This window comes from Cupressus sempervirens, chromosome 8, assembly GCF_028749045.1.
Source record: "Cupressus sempervirens isolate cs-2001-9-10 chromosome 8, ASM2874904v1, whole genome shotgun sequence".
In the NCBI taxonomy this organism is placed as follows: Eukaryota; Viridiplantae; Streptophyta; class Pinopsida; order Cupressales; family Cupressaceae; genus Cupressus; species Cupressus sempervirens.
The window spans coordinates 540,464,518-540,480,342 of record NC_143125.1 but is presented as its reverse complement, the minus strand read 5'-3'; the positions used below and the strand labels follow the sequence as shown (position 1 = coordinate 540,480,342).

At 29.3% G+C, this 15,825-nt stretch overlaps 1 protein-coding gene across 1 annotated transcript; it reads left to right on the top strand.

Moving 5' to 3' along the window:
• Positions 1–8,318: 8,318 nt before the first annotated feature.
• On the top strand, positions 8,319–14,696 carry LOC149543577 (uncharacterized). Its single transcript, XM_089798355.1, has 3 exons — positions 8,319–8,535; positions 8,614–8,705; positions 14,286–14,696. Exons 1-3 carry the CDS (start codon positions 8,439–8,441, stop codon positions 14,451–14,453), a joined length of 357 nt encoding a protein of 118 aa, XP_089654481.1. The 5' UTR covers positions 8,319–8,438; the 3' UTR covers positions 14,454–14,696.
• Positions 14,697–15,825: the final 1,129 nt, after the last annotated feature.

The window sequence follows — 15,825 nt, the reverse complement described above, 5'->3', positions numbered from 1 at the left end:
TGATATTACTACCTTTGGTGTATGACTTAGAACCCACTTTATCATATGCACTCATTAGATTCTTTACAATATTTTTTTCATTTGAATTGTCCATTGTTCTTAGCCCAAGAATCTTGATGATGGGCCTAAATTTTAAATTTCTCATCATTTCAACAAATAATTGGCATTTACTTGTAATATTTAATTCTTCAAAGAATAATCTCCACATATGGTTAACTTTTCTTTGACAAGTATGCTTGCTAATCTTGTTAGACATTGATTTTAAAATGTTAGTATCAATATCAATCAATTATTTTGGTCTTTTAAAACAAATTCTAGAAGGAATTATAATCACTTCCATTCCCTCAACATTTTGAACATCAACATAAGGTTGAGTGTTTTGCGTACCTTGAATCAAAGATGATGTACCTTGACAATAAGATGCAAAAGGTGGAATATCACCTACTTGATATGTTGATGTTGTGTCTCCAACATGACATGATGTAGTGTGTACAACATCAAACATAGAAATTAGTGTCTCTTCAACTTGAGATGATGATATGACTCCAACATTGGAAGATGGTGTAGCTTCACAATTCAATTCTCTTCTTGAGCATAAGAGTCTTATTCATTCTCTTTGTATTTCATAGTCTTCCTCTCTATTTCTTTGTATTAGTAATTCTTATTCCTCTTTGAAAGACAATTCTTTATTATTGCATTGTAGTTTTCTTTTTTTACATGGTAGTTTCATTTTATCTCTTTTAATTTCCAAATCTCTCTCCCTCTCTTCCATTTTTTGAGTTTTTAGTTTCTTCCTTGGCATCATGATGATTTCTATATATCAAATGATTCAAACATCTGAATTACATACAATTTGTAAATTACAAATCATTCAAATACATATACAAATTACAATTATTTCAATGAATACACTATATATATATATAATGAAATTTGTCACTACAGTAACAAAGAATATTTAAAAAGGACTGCACTAACCTTTTCTATAGAAAGAATGTTCAAGAAGCCTTCAAATAGTGTATCCAATAATTGAATTTGGTATTTTCTAGATTCCAATAGCATAAAAGAATGTTCAAAAATCCTTCAAATAGTTTATCCAATGATTGAATTTGGTGTTTGCTAACTTCCAACAGCAAGAAACCCACATTTTCTATTAGAACAATAGAAAAAACAACAATCAAAAAATAGAATATGGGTCAATATGGACACAAACTTTTGTTATAACCATTTTTTGGTGTTTTCATATAGTGCAAATGAACTATAGCACATATGCACTATGTAGCATGAACACACTATGTGAAAAATCTATCTCTCCCTATCTCACCCTCTCATCCCCTACTCTTGCTCCCCTATCATGCCCTCTCCCATCTCCTACTCTCTCTTTCCTATCCCACTCTCTCCCATCCCCTAGTCTCTCTCTCTCACCCCCTACTCTCTCTTTCCCCTATCCCACCCTCTCCCATCCCCTAGCCTCTCTCCTTCCTCTCTCCAATCCCCTACTCTCTCTCTCTCTCTCTCTCTCTCTCTCCCCCCTACTATGTGAAAAATCTATCTCTCCCTATCCCACCCTCTCCCATCCCCTATTCTCTCTCTCTCTCTCTCTCCCCCCTATCCCACCCTCTTACATCCCCTAGTCTCTCTCTCCCTCTCTCCCATTCCTCTCTCTCTCTCTCTCTCTCTCTCTCTCTCTCTCTGTGTCTCCCTCCCTCTCTCCCTCCCTCTCCACCCCTACTATGTGAAAAATCTCTCTCCCTATCCCACCCTCTCCCATCTCCTACTCTCTCTCTCTCTCTCTCACACACACAAACACACACACCCTCTCCCATCCCCTACACACACACTCTCTCTTTCCCATCCCCTACTTTCTATCTCTCTCTCTCTCTCTCTCACACACACACACACACACACACACACACCCACCCTCTCCCATCCCCTACACACTCTCTCTCTCTTTCCCATCCCCTACTTTCTATCTCTCTCTGTCTCTTTCTCTCTCTTCCATCCCCTACTCTCTCTCTATCCCACCCTCTCTTCTCTCACTCACTCACTCACTCACACTCTCTCTCTCTCACTCTCTCTCTCTCTCTCACCCCCTAATCTCTCTCTACCTATCCCACCCTCTCCCATCCCCTACTCTTTCTCTCTGACTCTCTCCCATCCCCTTCTCTCTCTCTCTCTCTCTCTCTCTCTCTCTCTCTCTCTCCCCCTTCCCCTCTCTCTCTCACTCTCCATCTCTATCCCACCCTCTCCCATCCCCTTCTATCTCTCTCTCTCTCTCTCTGATCCCTTACTCTCTCTCTCTCTCTCTATATATATATATATATATATATATATATATATATATATCCCACCCTTCCCCATCCCCTACCCTCTCTATCCCACCCTCTCCCATCCCCTACTCTCTCTCTCTCTCTCTCTCTCTCTCTCCCTCCCTACCATCCCCTAATCTCTCTCTCTCTCTATATATATATATATATTTCATCTATCTATCTTGATCTTCATCTCCATATTTCTCTAGCCAAAAATATCTCCCACTTCTCTCTTTTACTATATATTTCTCACACACATCTCTCTCTCTCTCTCTCTCTCTCTCTCTCTCTCTCTCTCTCTCTCTCTCTCTGACTCTCTCTCTCTCTCTCTCTCTCTCTCTCTCTCTCCCATCACCTACTCTACCTCTCTCTCACTCTATTTCTCCATTCCACTCTCTCTATGCCACCTTCTCCCATCCCCTAATCTCTCTCTCTCTCTTTATTTCTCCTTCCCTCTCTCCCTATCCCACCTTCTCCCATCTCCTACTCTCTCCCCATCCTCTACTCTCTCTCATTCTCTACCCTCTCCTATCTCTCCTTCCCTCTTTATTGAAATTCATTCTTACAGAGTGTGTGCACACTATAGTGTGTATGCGCTATGTAAGCTTGAATTTAAAAATGCTTTAAATAGCTCATGCACATTATAGCATGCACACGCTATGGCATGCATGTGCTATTTATAGCTTTGGATTCTACCAAGCCCAAGGCTTGTTTTTTCCTTGGGGATCCAACCCAACTCTAAACTGGTCTAAGATGTGTTTTGCAGAAAACATAAAAAAAAATGATTGATTTTTCTTGTGTGCTCTCCTTCAAGTTTCCTCATGGTTGAGCATCGATAAAATCAAGTTACATGACATTGTATATCTCTATGTTAGCTATATAACCATATAATTTATTTTGAATTTGAACCATTTCAAGCCTTTCAACTATAATTTCTTTTGAATGTATGTCCATTTTCTATCAAAAATCAATGTGTACTAATTGGGATGTAGATTTTAGTTCATTCAATGAATTTCACAACTTAGTTTTTCAGAGACTAGACTCCATTCTACACACTTTGAAAAAAAGATGTTTTGATTTTAGATTAGTTTTCAATTATTTCTAGTGGGAGAACACATATATTCCACATTTTTGGGATGTGTCCAATTAAAAAATTCATTAAAAAATACACATTATAAAATTACCCAAAAAATCTGGGATAAACTACATGGTGTTAGGTAACTTTTGACTATAGCGATTAAATAATTAAAAAAAAAGAGTTAAAATTTTAGGGGGGCCACACTTTGCACTATGTTATGTTTTTTCTAAAAAATAGTACCACTTTCTATGGCACCCTTTTTTGAGGACCTAAAACTAGACCATTTTGAAAAAAAAAATAGTAGTTTAGAAACTAGATTTAAAGGACTGCTACTTTGTTTTTGTCATATCTTAAAATTTTGAGCATAACTATTTTCAAATTCTTGTTGAGTTCAAAAATTGTCAATTTTAAAAAAAAGTGGCCACTTATACCCCCTTTTGGCACCACAACTTGGTGCACTTACCCATTGATCCAAATGGAGATATGAGTTTTTAAAGTGTGTTGTATGTTATTAGATCAAACCTAGCTGTTACTTTCTAATCATTGTGGCAGTAGTAAAATGCTTTTGATTAAGATTGGCCTAACAACCATTTATAAATCCTTTAACTAGGTGACATTCTAAGGGAACGTTCTAAGGTCCTCTAACAAGGCTACTCCTAATAGGGTGATTAAATCCTATGACAAGATCACACCTAACAGTGTGTTATGTAACCTTTAATAGGGCTAGCTCTTAATAGATCTCATTTAAAAGAGTGAAAATGCGGTAGCATGTTACTTGGTAGTTTTTTCCAAATTGGATTTACACGTTAAATTTTGGGGTCAAACATTTTTGTGGATTTTTAAAATATTTTTATGCTACTTACTATAAGTTCGAAGTTTATTGTTAATTGTGATGTTATTCTGCTACTCAGCACATACTTAACAAAGAGAAAAAATAGAATGAATATGTTGAATGGTAATTAACAATTTTATTTGATGTGTTGTTCATGAGTTTGATTAAGTTTTTTGGAGTTGTTAAAAGTTAATTTTATACATCTAGACTAGAGGATAACTGATTCACCCCCATCTTGGTTATTTTAAATAGTCTAACACTCTTTACTTTGTCCATCACTTGGGCAATACTATAGTCACTCAATGAATACAATCTCCCTTCATTAACCTAGTAACTTGATTAAGCTTGTATTATTTAATACTTTGGAATAATCCATGATTAAAAAACAATCAAACCAATAATATATTATCACTTTCTAGCTCATTCAAGTACCCATTGGATACCTTACATATCACTTCCATCTTCATCATACCTTCTTCAAATCCTCTTCATCAATCAAATCCTTTTCATTAATCTAATGATATGGCACTCTATTGAGCTAGCATAATATCTAGTCAACTAAGACTTTGACATCAATGACAATATAAAAATTCATATGAAACTTTTACATATAGTCAAACATCATTATCTAACAATCTCCCACTATCAATTGCATTACCAGTTGTGGCTAATAGTATCATGATTTTATCATCACATTGATTTATTGTTGATGTAGGTTGCAATCTTCTTGGAGAAGCAAATGTAAATTTTAGATATAAATATGGATCAATGGTTACTTGTAACTGGTAACATCAAATTGTACGCATGATATCTTGTGATGTATTACATAATTGGATAAGATGTTTAACCTTGATTTGTTCGTATGTCTATATTTTTTCTTGGCTTGCATCATTTATATGAAAGTGTTCATAGTGTATTAATGATCATAGTCTCATGGAGATCTAAATGGATTAGTCACAATTATTATGTGGTTCTAGTAGTGATGTTCAAGAACCTAAGAGGACTTGGTTACTATGATAAAGATTCATGTTTTCATTTAACAATATGTATTTTAATGATTCATATTATATTCAATGATACTAGAATGTATGTTTCACTTTATATAAAATATATATATATGACCCACTTTTCCTTAATTGTTGTGTTGTCCTCTCGGATCCCTAGCAGGGCATTACAACTATACATTTGGCCTCTAATATTTGATTTGGATGAAAAAATTCAATCTAAGTGAATTTTTTGGACATCCTCAATATGATGTCAACCTATGATTTGCACCAACAAGCTCTCATTTTTGTGTGCAATAAATAGTGACAAAAAGGAATCGCCAAACTACATCAAAATATACATTCAAATCTCCCAAAAAATTATCTAATGGTACTCTCAAGGCTTTGATACCATAAGTAATATTTGGCTATGAAGGTAGCTACTCAAGATCTAGCGGCAACACAAATAATAATCAATCAAGATAAATAATATGATAGTAAAATGCACTATAATGGACACAATTAGATTTGGATTGGAATGTGATTACATAGGAGACCCCTCAATTGTATATAACAAGGCAAGTACAAAAGGGTGAATGAGAGAATCCCAAGTGCCATTGTCTCATTATGTGATAATCAAGAAACATCTTATCACCACCCCAAGGTGGAATCACATTTTGATAAGAGATGGATAATCCTCCAATATGTAATAAATTTTGTTCAACATGTACAACAAAGATGGTGACTAATAAAGTGATAGGATCACAAAAGGCATGTTACCCATCCTAGGTAGAAAAGTACATCCACTATAAGTGCGTGTGATAAAATAACAACATGATAATCTCACATGAAGTGAAAATGCACCAATTCTCCTATATAAGTTTCTAAGTAAGCTTGAGTAAAATTTAATTAGTATTTAGAGTAAATGTAACTATTATCTAGATGAAAAAAATCTAAATCAAACCAATAAATAATATATATATTTGAAATGGTCTTTAGGTATATCAATATACATACAATAGTGGAATAAATTTTAATATGAAAAATATTTTATAATGAAATTATATTAGAAAAATGCAACAAAATTTCACAATTGAATTAGACATTAGTTCTTCATCAAAATAATGAAGATACTCCTCATAGACAATGATATTGACTATGTCATTACTAAGAAATTTGACTTTATTAGAAACTTAAAAAAAATACAATATACAAACGAAAGTTAGAAATGAAAACTATAAAATAATATAAACTTGATATAGAAGAAGTTAAATAGATTAATGCATATGAGAAAAAAGTTTATAATATATAGTATATATAAGAACAAGCTTTGGTTATGTCATTAGACGTTAGTGATTTTAGAATGTCGATTTTCTCTTATTGCTTAAAATAAAGTTGTTATTATTGAAGACTTAAGAAAAGCATCATGACACAAATAGGAGAGAGAAATGAAGATCATAAAGGATAATTGGTTTTGAAAATATGAGTGCATGAAAAGTGTTTAAATAATATATATAATGAAATTGTGTTACTATAATATTTAAAGTACTTTTAAAGGATGAGATTTGGTCATATTAGTACATATAAATTAAGTGTACACTAAAGTTTTACATGAAAAATATTGTATATGTAAGATATATATTAATATTGAGTGTTTTCTTATTGATTGCATTAATTTTGAAATTAAAGAAGAATTAAAAAACTAACAATGATACAATAAGGAGAGAAAAAATAAAATAAAAAACATAAAAAAAAAGATTTAGGGTTAAGAGTAAATAGAAAATGTTATTCTTATTTATAGAAGGAAAGACTAGTAGTATCTCTAGTACATATAAGTTAGGTGAGCTTTGGTTACATCAATACACCAAATTTTTAAAAAAATTCTAAATTTTATATTAAAAATTTAAACTATACGGACATGAATACTAGTAAAGATAATGACATAATGACTAAGTTTACATTAATAAAGTTTGATGCGACAAAAATGATATTGGCTTTGTTTGTACTAACACACTAAAGTTTACATTGTTGAAGATGCGCTAAGACTAATTACAACATAAAGGAAAAATAAAAAGTCTAGAATAAAGAAATTCAATAGTAACCAGTATCAAATTCCAGCTTTACAAAATCTATTGAAAAAAAAACTTGCTAGAAAAGAATAAAAATCTAACAATAAAATTAGAAAATACAAAATTTCATCATTGTTTTATATAAAATGTTTAAGTGGTTTAATTTTATCAATGTTTGTTGTCATTTATAACATTATATGATGATTAATCATGATATTATTATTGTAATCATCAAGGTTTAAACTTTCATTGGATCATTGTAGTTATGGGTATTGTTTTTCTTAAAGTTGGTGTTGATGTCAATGTTTCATGTTCTAAATTTTTGTTAAATTAGTATACTCATGGACTTTGTGTCTCTACTAGGATATTGAGCTCATACATTAGAGTTTGTATTAATATGTTCATATTATCCATAACGAACTTATAGATTTGAACATTATAGAATTGAACTTCTCATATTAATATGTTGAGATAAAAAAAAATAAGATCCCCATTTATAACCTTACCTAACTCAAACCATACTTAAAAACTACCAATTAAAAAATATATAAATTCATATTATCCATACCTCAAATTCCTCATAGAATTCCGTCCATAAATGTACAACACATAGAAAACAAGGAAAATAGAACTTACCAGTTATGTAATAACATATATTAATCTCAAAAGAGGACAAACTTCGAAAAATTCAGAGAAAATAATAGTGTGGCTTCCCTTGATCCAAGAGAAAATCACGGGCTTGTCATCACTTTAAGAAGCAAGTCTTCATGGATCCACTGTATACATATGCCGTAATCTATCTCATCCTATCCTTTATCTATCAGCTACAATGTATCTTCCAAGGAGAGTTCAGATAAAACTAATAGCTGTTAAAGTTTACAGCATATGTTTGGACGGTGAATATATGTGGAATAAGCTCTCAACTTAGACTTTCTAACTCATTATTGTGTACTAAAGTTGACATGCATTCATGAACAAATCATTTATCTCAGTAATTGGTTCATCTTTTTGCTCCTTATTCTTAGCCAAATATTGACTATCTTGCAAATGCAACATGGGCCAATAGTACGAAGAGACTATATGATTTGAGGAAGAATCCATAGAGGGCAGAATGATAAGAAATAGTGCAATCATTATTATTTCAAGATTAAACACAAGCTATGCACAATGTTGGGAAACTCCTCGCCTAAGTTTACAATCTCTCTGCTCCTCCTCATTGTCAGTATTGTTTTTGTCTTTGCTGAAGAGATGATAGAAGAATCAGGTGAATTTCTGCCCTCTATGTTTGTCAAAATCTATGACATTTCTAAGATTAGTCATGTGAGATTTCATGTTATTGCAGGTTGGATAGATTTGAACCATCCAAAATGGAGCTCCACAAAGTTCTTGTTGAGAGATAAGGGTAACCTTGATTCTTCTCAGATTTTGCACCGGGTAATACAAGTTTTCTCATTGTGGCTCTAGATTTTAGTCTGTTTGAAGTTTTATCAAGTAAATCAGTGTTGTATGTGTTATTCCGTTTTATTTCTTTTATTATTTGTTTGTTACTCATTTGTATTTCAGCTTTCACAAATCTGAGAATGTAACTTGTATTCAGCAGAAATCATGATTAGATCTAAAGAATATGATCATGTGGGTGAAGTGAATGAAACACTATAAGAATTGGTTTGAACAGTTATAGTACTTAAAGATGAGAATACATGATTAATTTTTAGGTCAACAAGATAATGAATCTAGATATTTGGTGTTGGACATCAGTTATTTACATAGTATTATTCTTAGATTGTATGTTGCTATTTGCAGATTTGATTGTACGTGTAGTGTTTATCAATACTTTTTATTATATTCTAGTGTCTATTATCAAAATTTAGAGTAGAAACAGATTAGAATACTTAATGTTGCAGGACCACCCTTAAACATCACACAAGTTAAGGAGGAAATTAAGTTTGGAAAAATAAGTCAATTTTGACTATATAACACTTTTAGCCTAAGAATTTAGCCTTAGTGTGTGATGTTTAAGCGGTCCATGTTGAAGATCTAAGACAAACAGATTAAAATACTTAATCTTTAGACTATAAGATTATGAAATATGATTTTATAATGAAATAAATGAAAAAAAAGAATTAGTGTAAACAATTAACATACCAAGAATAAAATTAAAATAATTATTTGTTAACTGAATGATGAATCCGAATGTCAGACCCAAACTTTCTACTAGATAATTATTCACATAGCACTTTTCTTACATGGCTAATTACAAAACCTTGCAATTTATCTATTTATTGTGTAGTTAGAACACATTTCTTCATATATAAATTGTGAAAGGAATGGGTGCAAGCAATAAGTTCAGGAACCTAGGAGTATTAAACTTGAAGCCAGTCTTTAAGGGTTTCGGAGACCGCCCAAATGGGTTTTTTTCCCCTTAAGCAATCTTAATTATATTTTATGCTAGGTTAATGCAACTGCTCTACATCTTTCAGCAACTAGATTACGTTAAATTCCATATATTGTCAGGTCAAGGATAATTTCAATAAGATGGTGCAAAGTTCTAATTCTGAGAATAGATAGTTTTTACGGTGACTGAATAGATGAGGGAATACTTTTCTAAAAAGTTCTATGTATCACAAAACTGAACAAATATTATTATATATATAGTATGGTTTTCAAATATATAGATATGAATAGAATAGCAATCAGTGATTGAATAAATGGAATTGGGCCACGGATTATTTTTCTCAAAAGTTATATTGGTTATAAAACAGAACAAATATATATATATATATATATATATATATATATATATATATATATATATATATATACATATATATATATACATACATATATATATACATACATATATATATATATATACATATATATATATATACATACATATATATATATATATGTATGTATATATATATATATATATATACATATACATATACATATACATATACATATATGAAAAGAATAGAAATTATAAGTCAAAGATATGAAAAAAACAACAATGATAGATTAAAGAAATTTTTCTAAAGAGGATTGAATCTAAGATTTTTTTAAATAGTTTTATTTAATAAAATATTTCAAAATAATATTAAATAATAATTCATCGTTTTTTCCATTTATTTATGTAGTTTTATATAAATTTTAAGAGTTTTTACTTAATTTATGTGACTAGTATTTTTTTAGTTACACGTAGTAAAAGTCATTATTTAAAAATTTGATGGCACAATCAACAACCTTAAAGTCAAAAAAGAAATGTTGCCTTTATGTCCAATACTTAATTATAAGACCCCTCTCAACCAAAGGTCTTTTCCTTCAAGACATAAAACTATATTAAATTAAATTAAAATAAATCAAATATTTTATATAAGATACTTTATTGAATTTAAAATATCAAAATCTTAATGAATTTCATTACAAGATATTTGTAAAACTTTTTACACATTCTTAGAATTGTCCATGTCATACCATAAATATATTGAAATCTCAAGTAAGCACAAACCTTAAATATAGTACACATGCAATTTAAATAAGAGGTCATCTTAATATCTTAATAGTTAGAGTAGGGTTGAGGTTTTCAACTTTAAGTTGTAAATATATTATCATTAAAAAAAGAATTCTTCTAATATATGAATGCCATCACATTTTAAGGTATTCCCTACGCAAAATTTAAGATAGGTTATTTTACAATTTTATCCCCATCCATGCTCTTTCATTGTAAAAGTACATTGTTAACAATGGACTTCACCCTCAATGTTTTTGTATTTCTAGAATCTATTATATCTAAGTGCATAATTATTAGGAACCTAGTGTCGACAAAACAACTAAGAAAAGATGATAAAATTTGTCTTATTATGTGATTCTCCATCCCTACAATTACAAGGTGGGATATGATGTAAAAGATAGGAGATTGTTTGCATGACTATTGATCTTGAAGTAATATTTTGAGAGAAATTGAAATCAAATTATCTATTAAAAAAATTGAAGTGCTTGGTAGGTTTCTATTTGATATACAACTAGTACTACACAATAACATTTTCACATATCATTATTTAGAGGCCCTATTGTTTCAAGGGCAGTTTTTTTTTGTTGATTCAAGATAGAATATTGTTCATCTATGCTTCCTTAATTTAATGCATCATTTTTTTCTTATACTGATGCAATTTAATCTTTTCAAATATAATGTTAAATTGAATTGAAATTTGAGAAAATCTATGAAGTATCATTTCAAAACAACATGTATGTACTTTATAGAAATCTTAATTTTGAAATGACTGGATCTAAAAAAAAGACATTATGAAAAATAAACTCTTTGACCTTTTAAAATGACTTGCGAAAGAATTTCTATACTAAGAGAAGATGATGGTTTCATGAAATATTTGTGATTGAGTTTGTCCAAGAAAGAGACCTTAAAGTGGAATATACAAATAGTGTGAAGCTTTTTGTTGTAGTGGGAAATATGAGTTTTTATAGTCCATTTTATTTAAAATCTATCATGATCCTATGAGTGGATATATATAACTTTATATTCGTTAGGGAAGATTTGAATTTTAAAATAGGGAAAAAAAAGAAGATATGATGCATTGATAGAAAGAGAGATGTTATATGATGAATTATCTAAAATATTTGAGATATTTAAGCATTGCAACTTTATCTTGTTAGTTTCTATTTTAATAATACTTAGATACAAGAAGATTATTGAAAAAAGCAAGAGTCTATTGAAAACAATGGTAAATTTTGAGAGGTCTTGAATGTGACTCTACTCAAGCTTAATAAATAACAGTATAAACTAATTACAACAGTATATAATAATAGTTAATCTTAATCTTGGCTTCAAACTTTGTAATAAAAAAAAGAAGTAATTATTGGAAAAAATTCATTTGACAAATTATTTAAAGTCTAATAAGAATAATGTTAGTAAACTTCTATTATTTCTAAGCAATTTTGAGAAAAATGGTGCCAATGACTTCAATTCCACATTGAGCAATGTAAAGGGTGTGGAGTAGCAATAATAACTAGTCGATCACCTCTGTTATCTAAGAATTTCTTTCTATATTGTATTTTATTAAAGATCTAGAGTAGAGAATGCACTATATCCACTTTTCAATATCATGATATAGAGTATTATTATCCTCATAGCTTTGTAACTTCCTCTAAAAACCACTTAGATGGAGCCAACAAAACTAATTGTAAACATGAGTAGTTTTTAGGAATAGAACATAGTGGAAACTTACACACTAGAATATAATTCATAAATCAACTTGTGAAAGTTGAAGAGGAAAAATTAAGAAGATTGAAGACTACAACTTAGTAGTATAATAGGACTTTAAAAACAACAATTAAAGAATACAATTCATAGATCAATTTGTAATGACTAGAAGGAAATAGATACTCCTCCAAAATGTAATATTATTCCTTGTACATTATGTCTACTTTTATTGACTTACATAAATGCAAATGAGGTAAAAGAAAAAAGGATTGCATCTAAAATATTTTTAGTTCTATGATTAATATAATATAAAAAGTATAAATAAAGTAGGATTGAAATTTCTATAACATAGAGTATTGTTCATTAAGGTGTAATAGATGAATTAAAAATTCTATGGATAAAACATAAAGTCTTGTTCATTAAGATATAATAGATGAATTATTTAAAAACAATGATATATCTTGTAAGATAAGTTGAATATAATTTTACTTAAGACATAACTTGGAAACATCTTCAACAATAAGTAAAATGAAAATAAATAAATAAATAACATTGTAAACTGCTTTATTGCAAAATCTATACTAGTTTTATTATTGTTTTCCACTTGAAAAACTCCATAATACAACTTACAAAAAACAACAAGATGAATGGTGAAATTACAAAGGTACCATATTGAGAATAATGGTAAAAGGTACTATATTAAGAGAAGCTTGTATAGAAGTGTGCTTAATAATGAAGATAACCATGTAAACATATTAAAGAAAAGAGCTCACAATAGCAAATGAACCCGACAACGTTCTTCTTGGTTGATAGTTAGCTTTAATTTAATATTTTAAATTTATTAATATTAAAATGCTAATTTAATATTTTATAATATATAATTTTAAATCAAATTTAGTATTTTGCATATTGTGAAGATGAAATTATTAATTAAATTATTTAAAAAAAAAAAAAAAAATTTAATAATATTTTTTTATTATTACCTATTTTAATAAACTTTCAAAATATTAACAAAATAACTAATGAGCTTTCTATAATTTATAAATAATTCTATAAACTTACAAATAAAAAATTGTCTATATTTATTATAATTTTTTAAGATAAAAGTGACAAGCTATCTTATAAATTTTATTAATAACTAAAATTTTTTCAAGAGTTTAAAGAGGAAAAGACTAGTTTAAAAACTCTTATCCTTCATTGAAGTTAAAATACCTTACTATACAATACCTCACGAGTCTTGTGAGAAAATACCATATTGAGAAAACAATGAGACCAATTAGCACCAAACAGACACAAGAACAACTAAGACTACAAACCACCCCACAAAAAACACTCTCAAGCTGCAAGCTCATAGGCTAATTTAGCTGAAAGAAGACAACTTAAATAAACCATATTAATTATCCCTGTCAAATAAATTGGAGCCAAAATATATTACAATTAAAAATATTTTTCAATTCATTTTGTTTATTTGTAATAATAAATCACTGAATTAATTTAAAATTTACAGAATAATATTAGATAGTTTAATTTATAGATATTGATAGATAATAAGAAACTAAATTTCCAGTGTATCACCTTCGTTCATATTTGTAAAATATAAAATGTTCTCACAAACTTATCTCTGAGATTTGAACATACTTATCTTTTATTCAATTTCCATTCAAATTGATTTGATTTGACATATTACTTTTATGCTTGTTTTGTATCTTTCATACATGCACGAAAATCCTCCCTTTCACTATTGGAAGTTGACTTTATGATAATTTTTACTGCTGACCCAATTTGCTTGATTGCAGAAGCTTGGATATGTGATGGTAACACCAAAAAATATTGACAAAGGAAATGAGTTTATAAACTGTGATAAAAGAAAATGCAAAGGATCATTTTCCCAAAAGCTGCACAACGTTCCATCTGGGCCTAATCCCATTGGTAATTTTGCTTCAATGGGAGTACAACCACCTTAGTAAAAATGTATACTTTTTCACAAGCAATCAGCTCATCATATATATTATGAAATGTTAAAATTGTTACTATTGCTATGATTTTTTAATTTAGAAGGGAGGGAAGATAAGTCAAAAACTTGTTACTATCAGTCTTTTCCATGAAGACAAGATCTTAGTTGCTAAAATCAGCTTGTAATAATTAATTTGTATAGAGTTTGTATATCTTCAATTTACATATATATATAAAAACAATTTTTATTTGAAGATGTTCTATCATAGTAGAATTCATGGTTTTTTTATTAATAGTTATGTATTTTATTTACTATTTTTTATAAACTCATAAACAATTTTAACAGACTTTTAAATCTGGATGACAAGAAAAACATCACAACTGAACAATAGTAACCATACTTTTTTTAATCTCAACATGAAGTGCCGACATTAAAAACAATGCAAATAAAGTAGACAAGCACAACCATGAAAAAAGAATATTAATGATGTCTACTCAATACTATTCAATCATATGATATGTTTGATATCTGTCTCTTTTATAGGCTCTTTGAAATTTGAAGGCAGCAAATTATATGGGAGGAAAACAGTACGGAAACAAATAAGCAGCTGACAAAAGCATCCTCCTTCAGCATAGTTTTTACATACAATGTTTTTTGTGAAACCAAATCAAATCTCACACCTAAAAGCCCATGAAAGTATATATATATATATATATATATATATATATATATATATATATATATATATATATATATATATATATATATATATATATATATATATATATATATATATATATAGTCATAAAAAGGAGAAGCCCATTTCCTTAGTAATACTAAGGATAAGTACCCAGGCATATCTAATTAAGCACAGAGTAAAATTCTTCTTGGTTAAGGGCAAAAACAACCATTTGTTTATTTAATATAATATTATTCTTTTAAAATATTGAAAGAAATATATGTTCAATGTGATAACGTCCAGCAGACTTCTAGCATTTAAGCTTACAAAATAACAAGCAACAGTTAACTTTCCAAAACAGCAGCCAGACATATGTGGATATCCCAGTATGAATTCTATTATGGTAATTAAAAAGAAATAGTTCTAATCATATGGGTGACCACGTCACATGAATCATTTTACCTCATATATATATAACCCCTCTTTGAACCTTCAAAGATTTATAGTTATGAAGTTACTCCAATTAAATGAAATGTAGTTGTCTAGAAAATTTGTTAAATTGAAATTAGTTCATAATTATAGTATTTGAATGGTCTTCAAATTACTTTTCTCCAAATCTTAACTTTTAGAACAATTTTAGCCTATTTTAATCTTTATGATAAGCTATTTTATTGTAATCGTGTGTGTATATATATATATATAT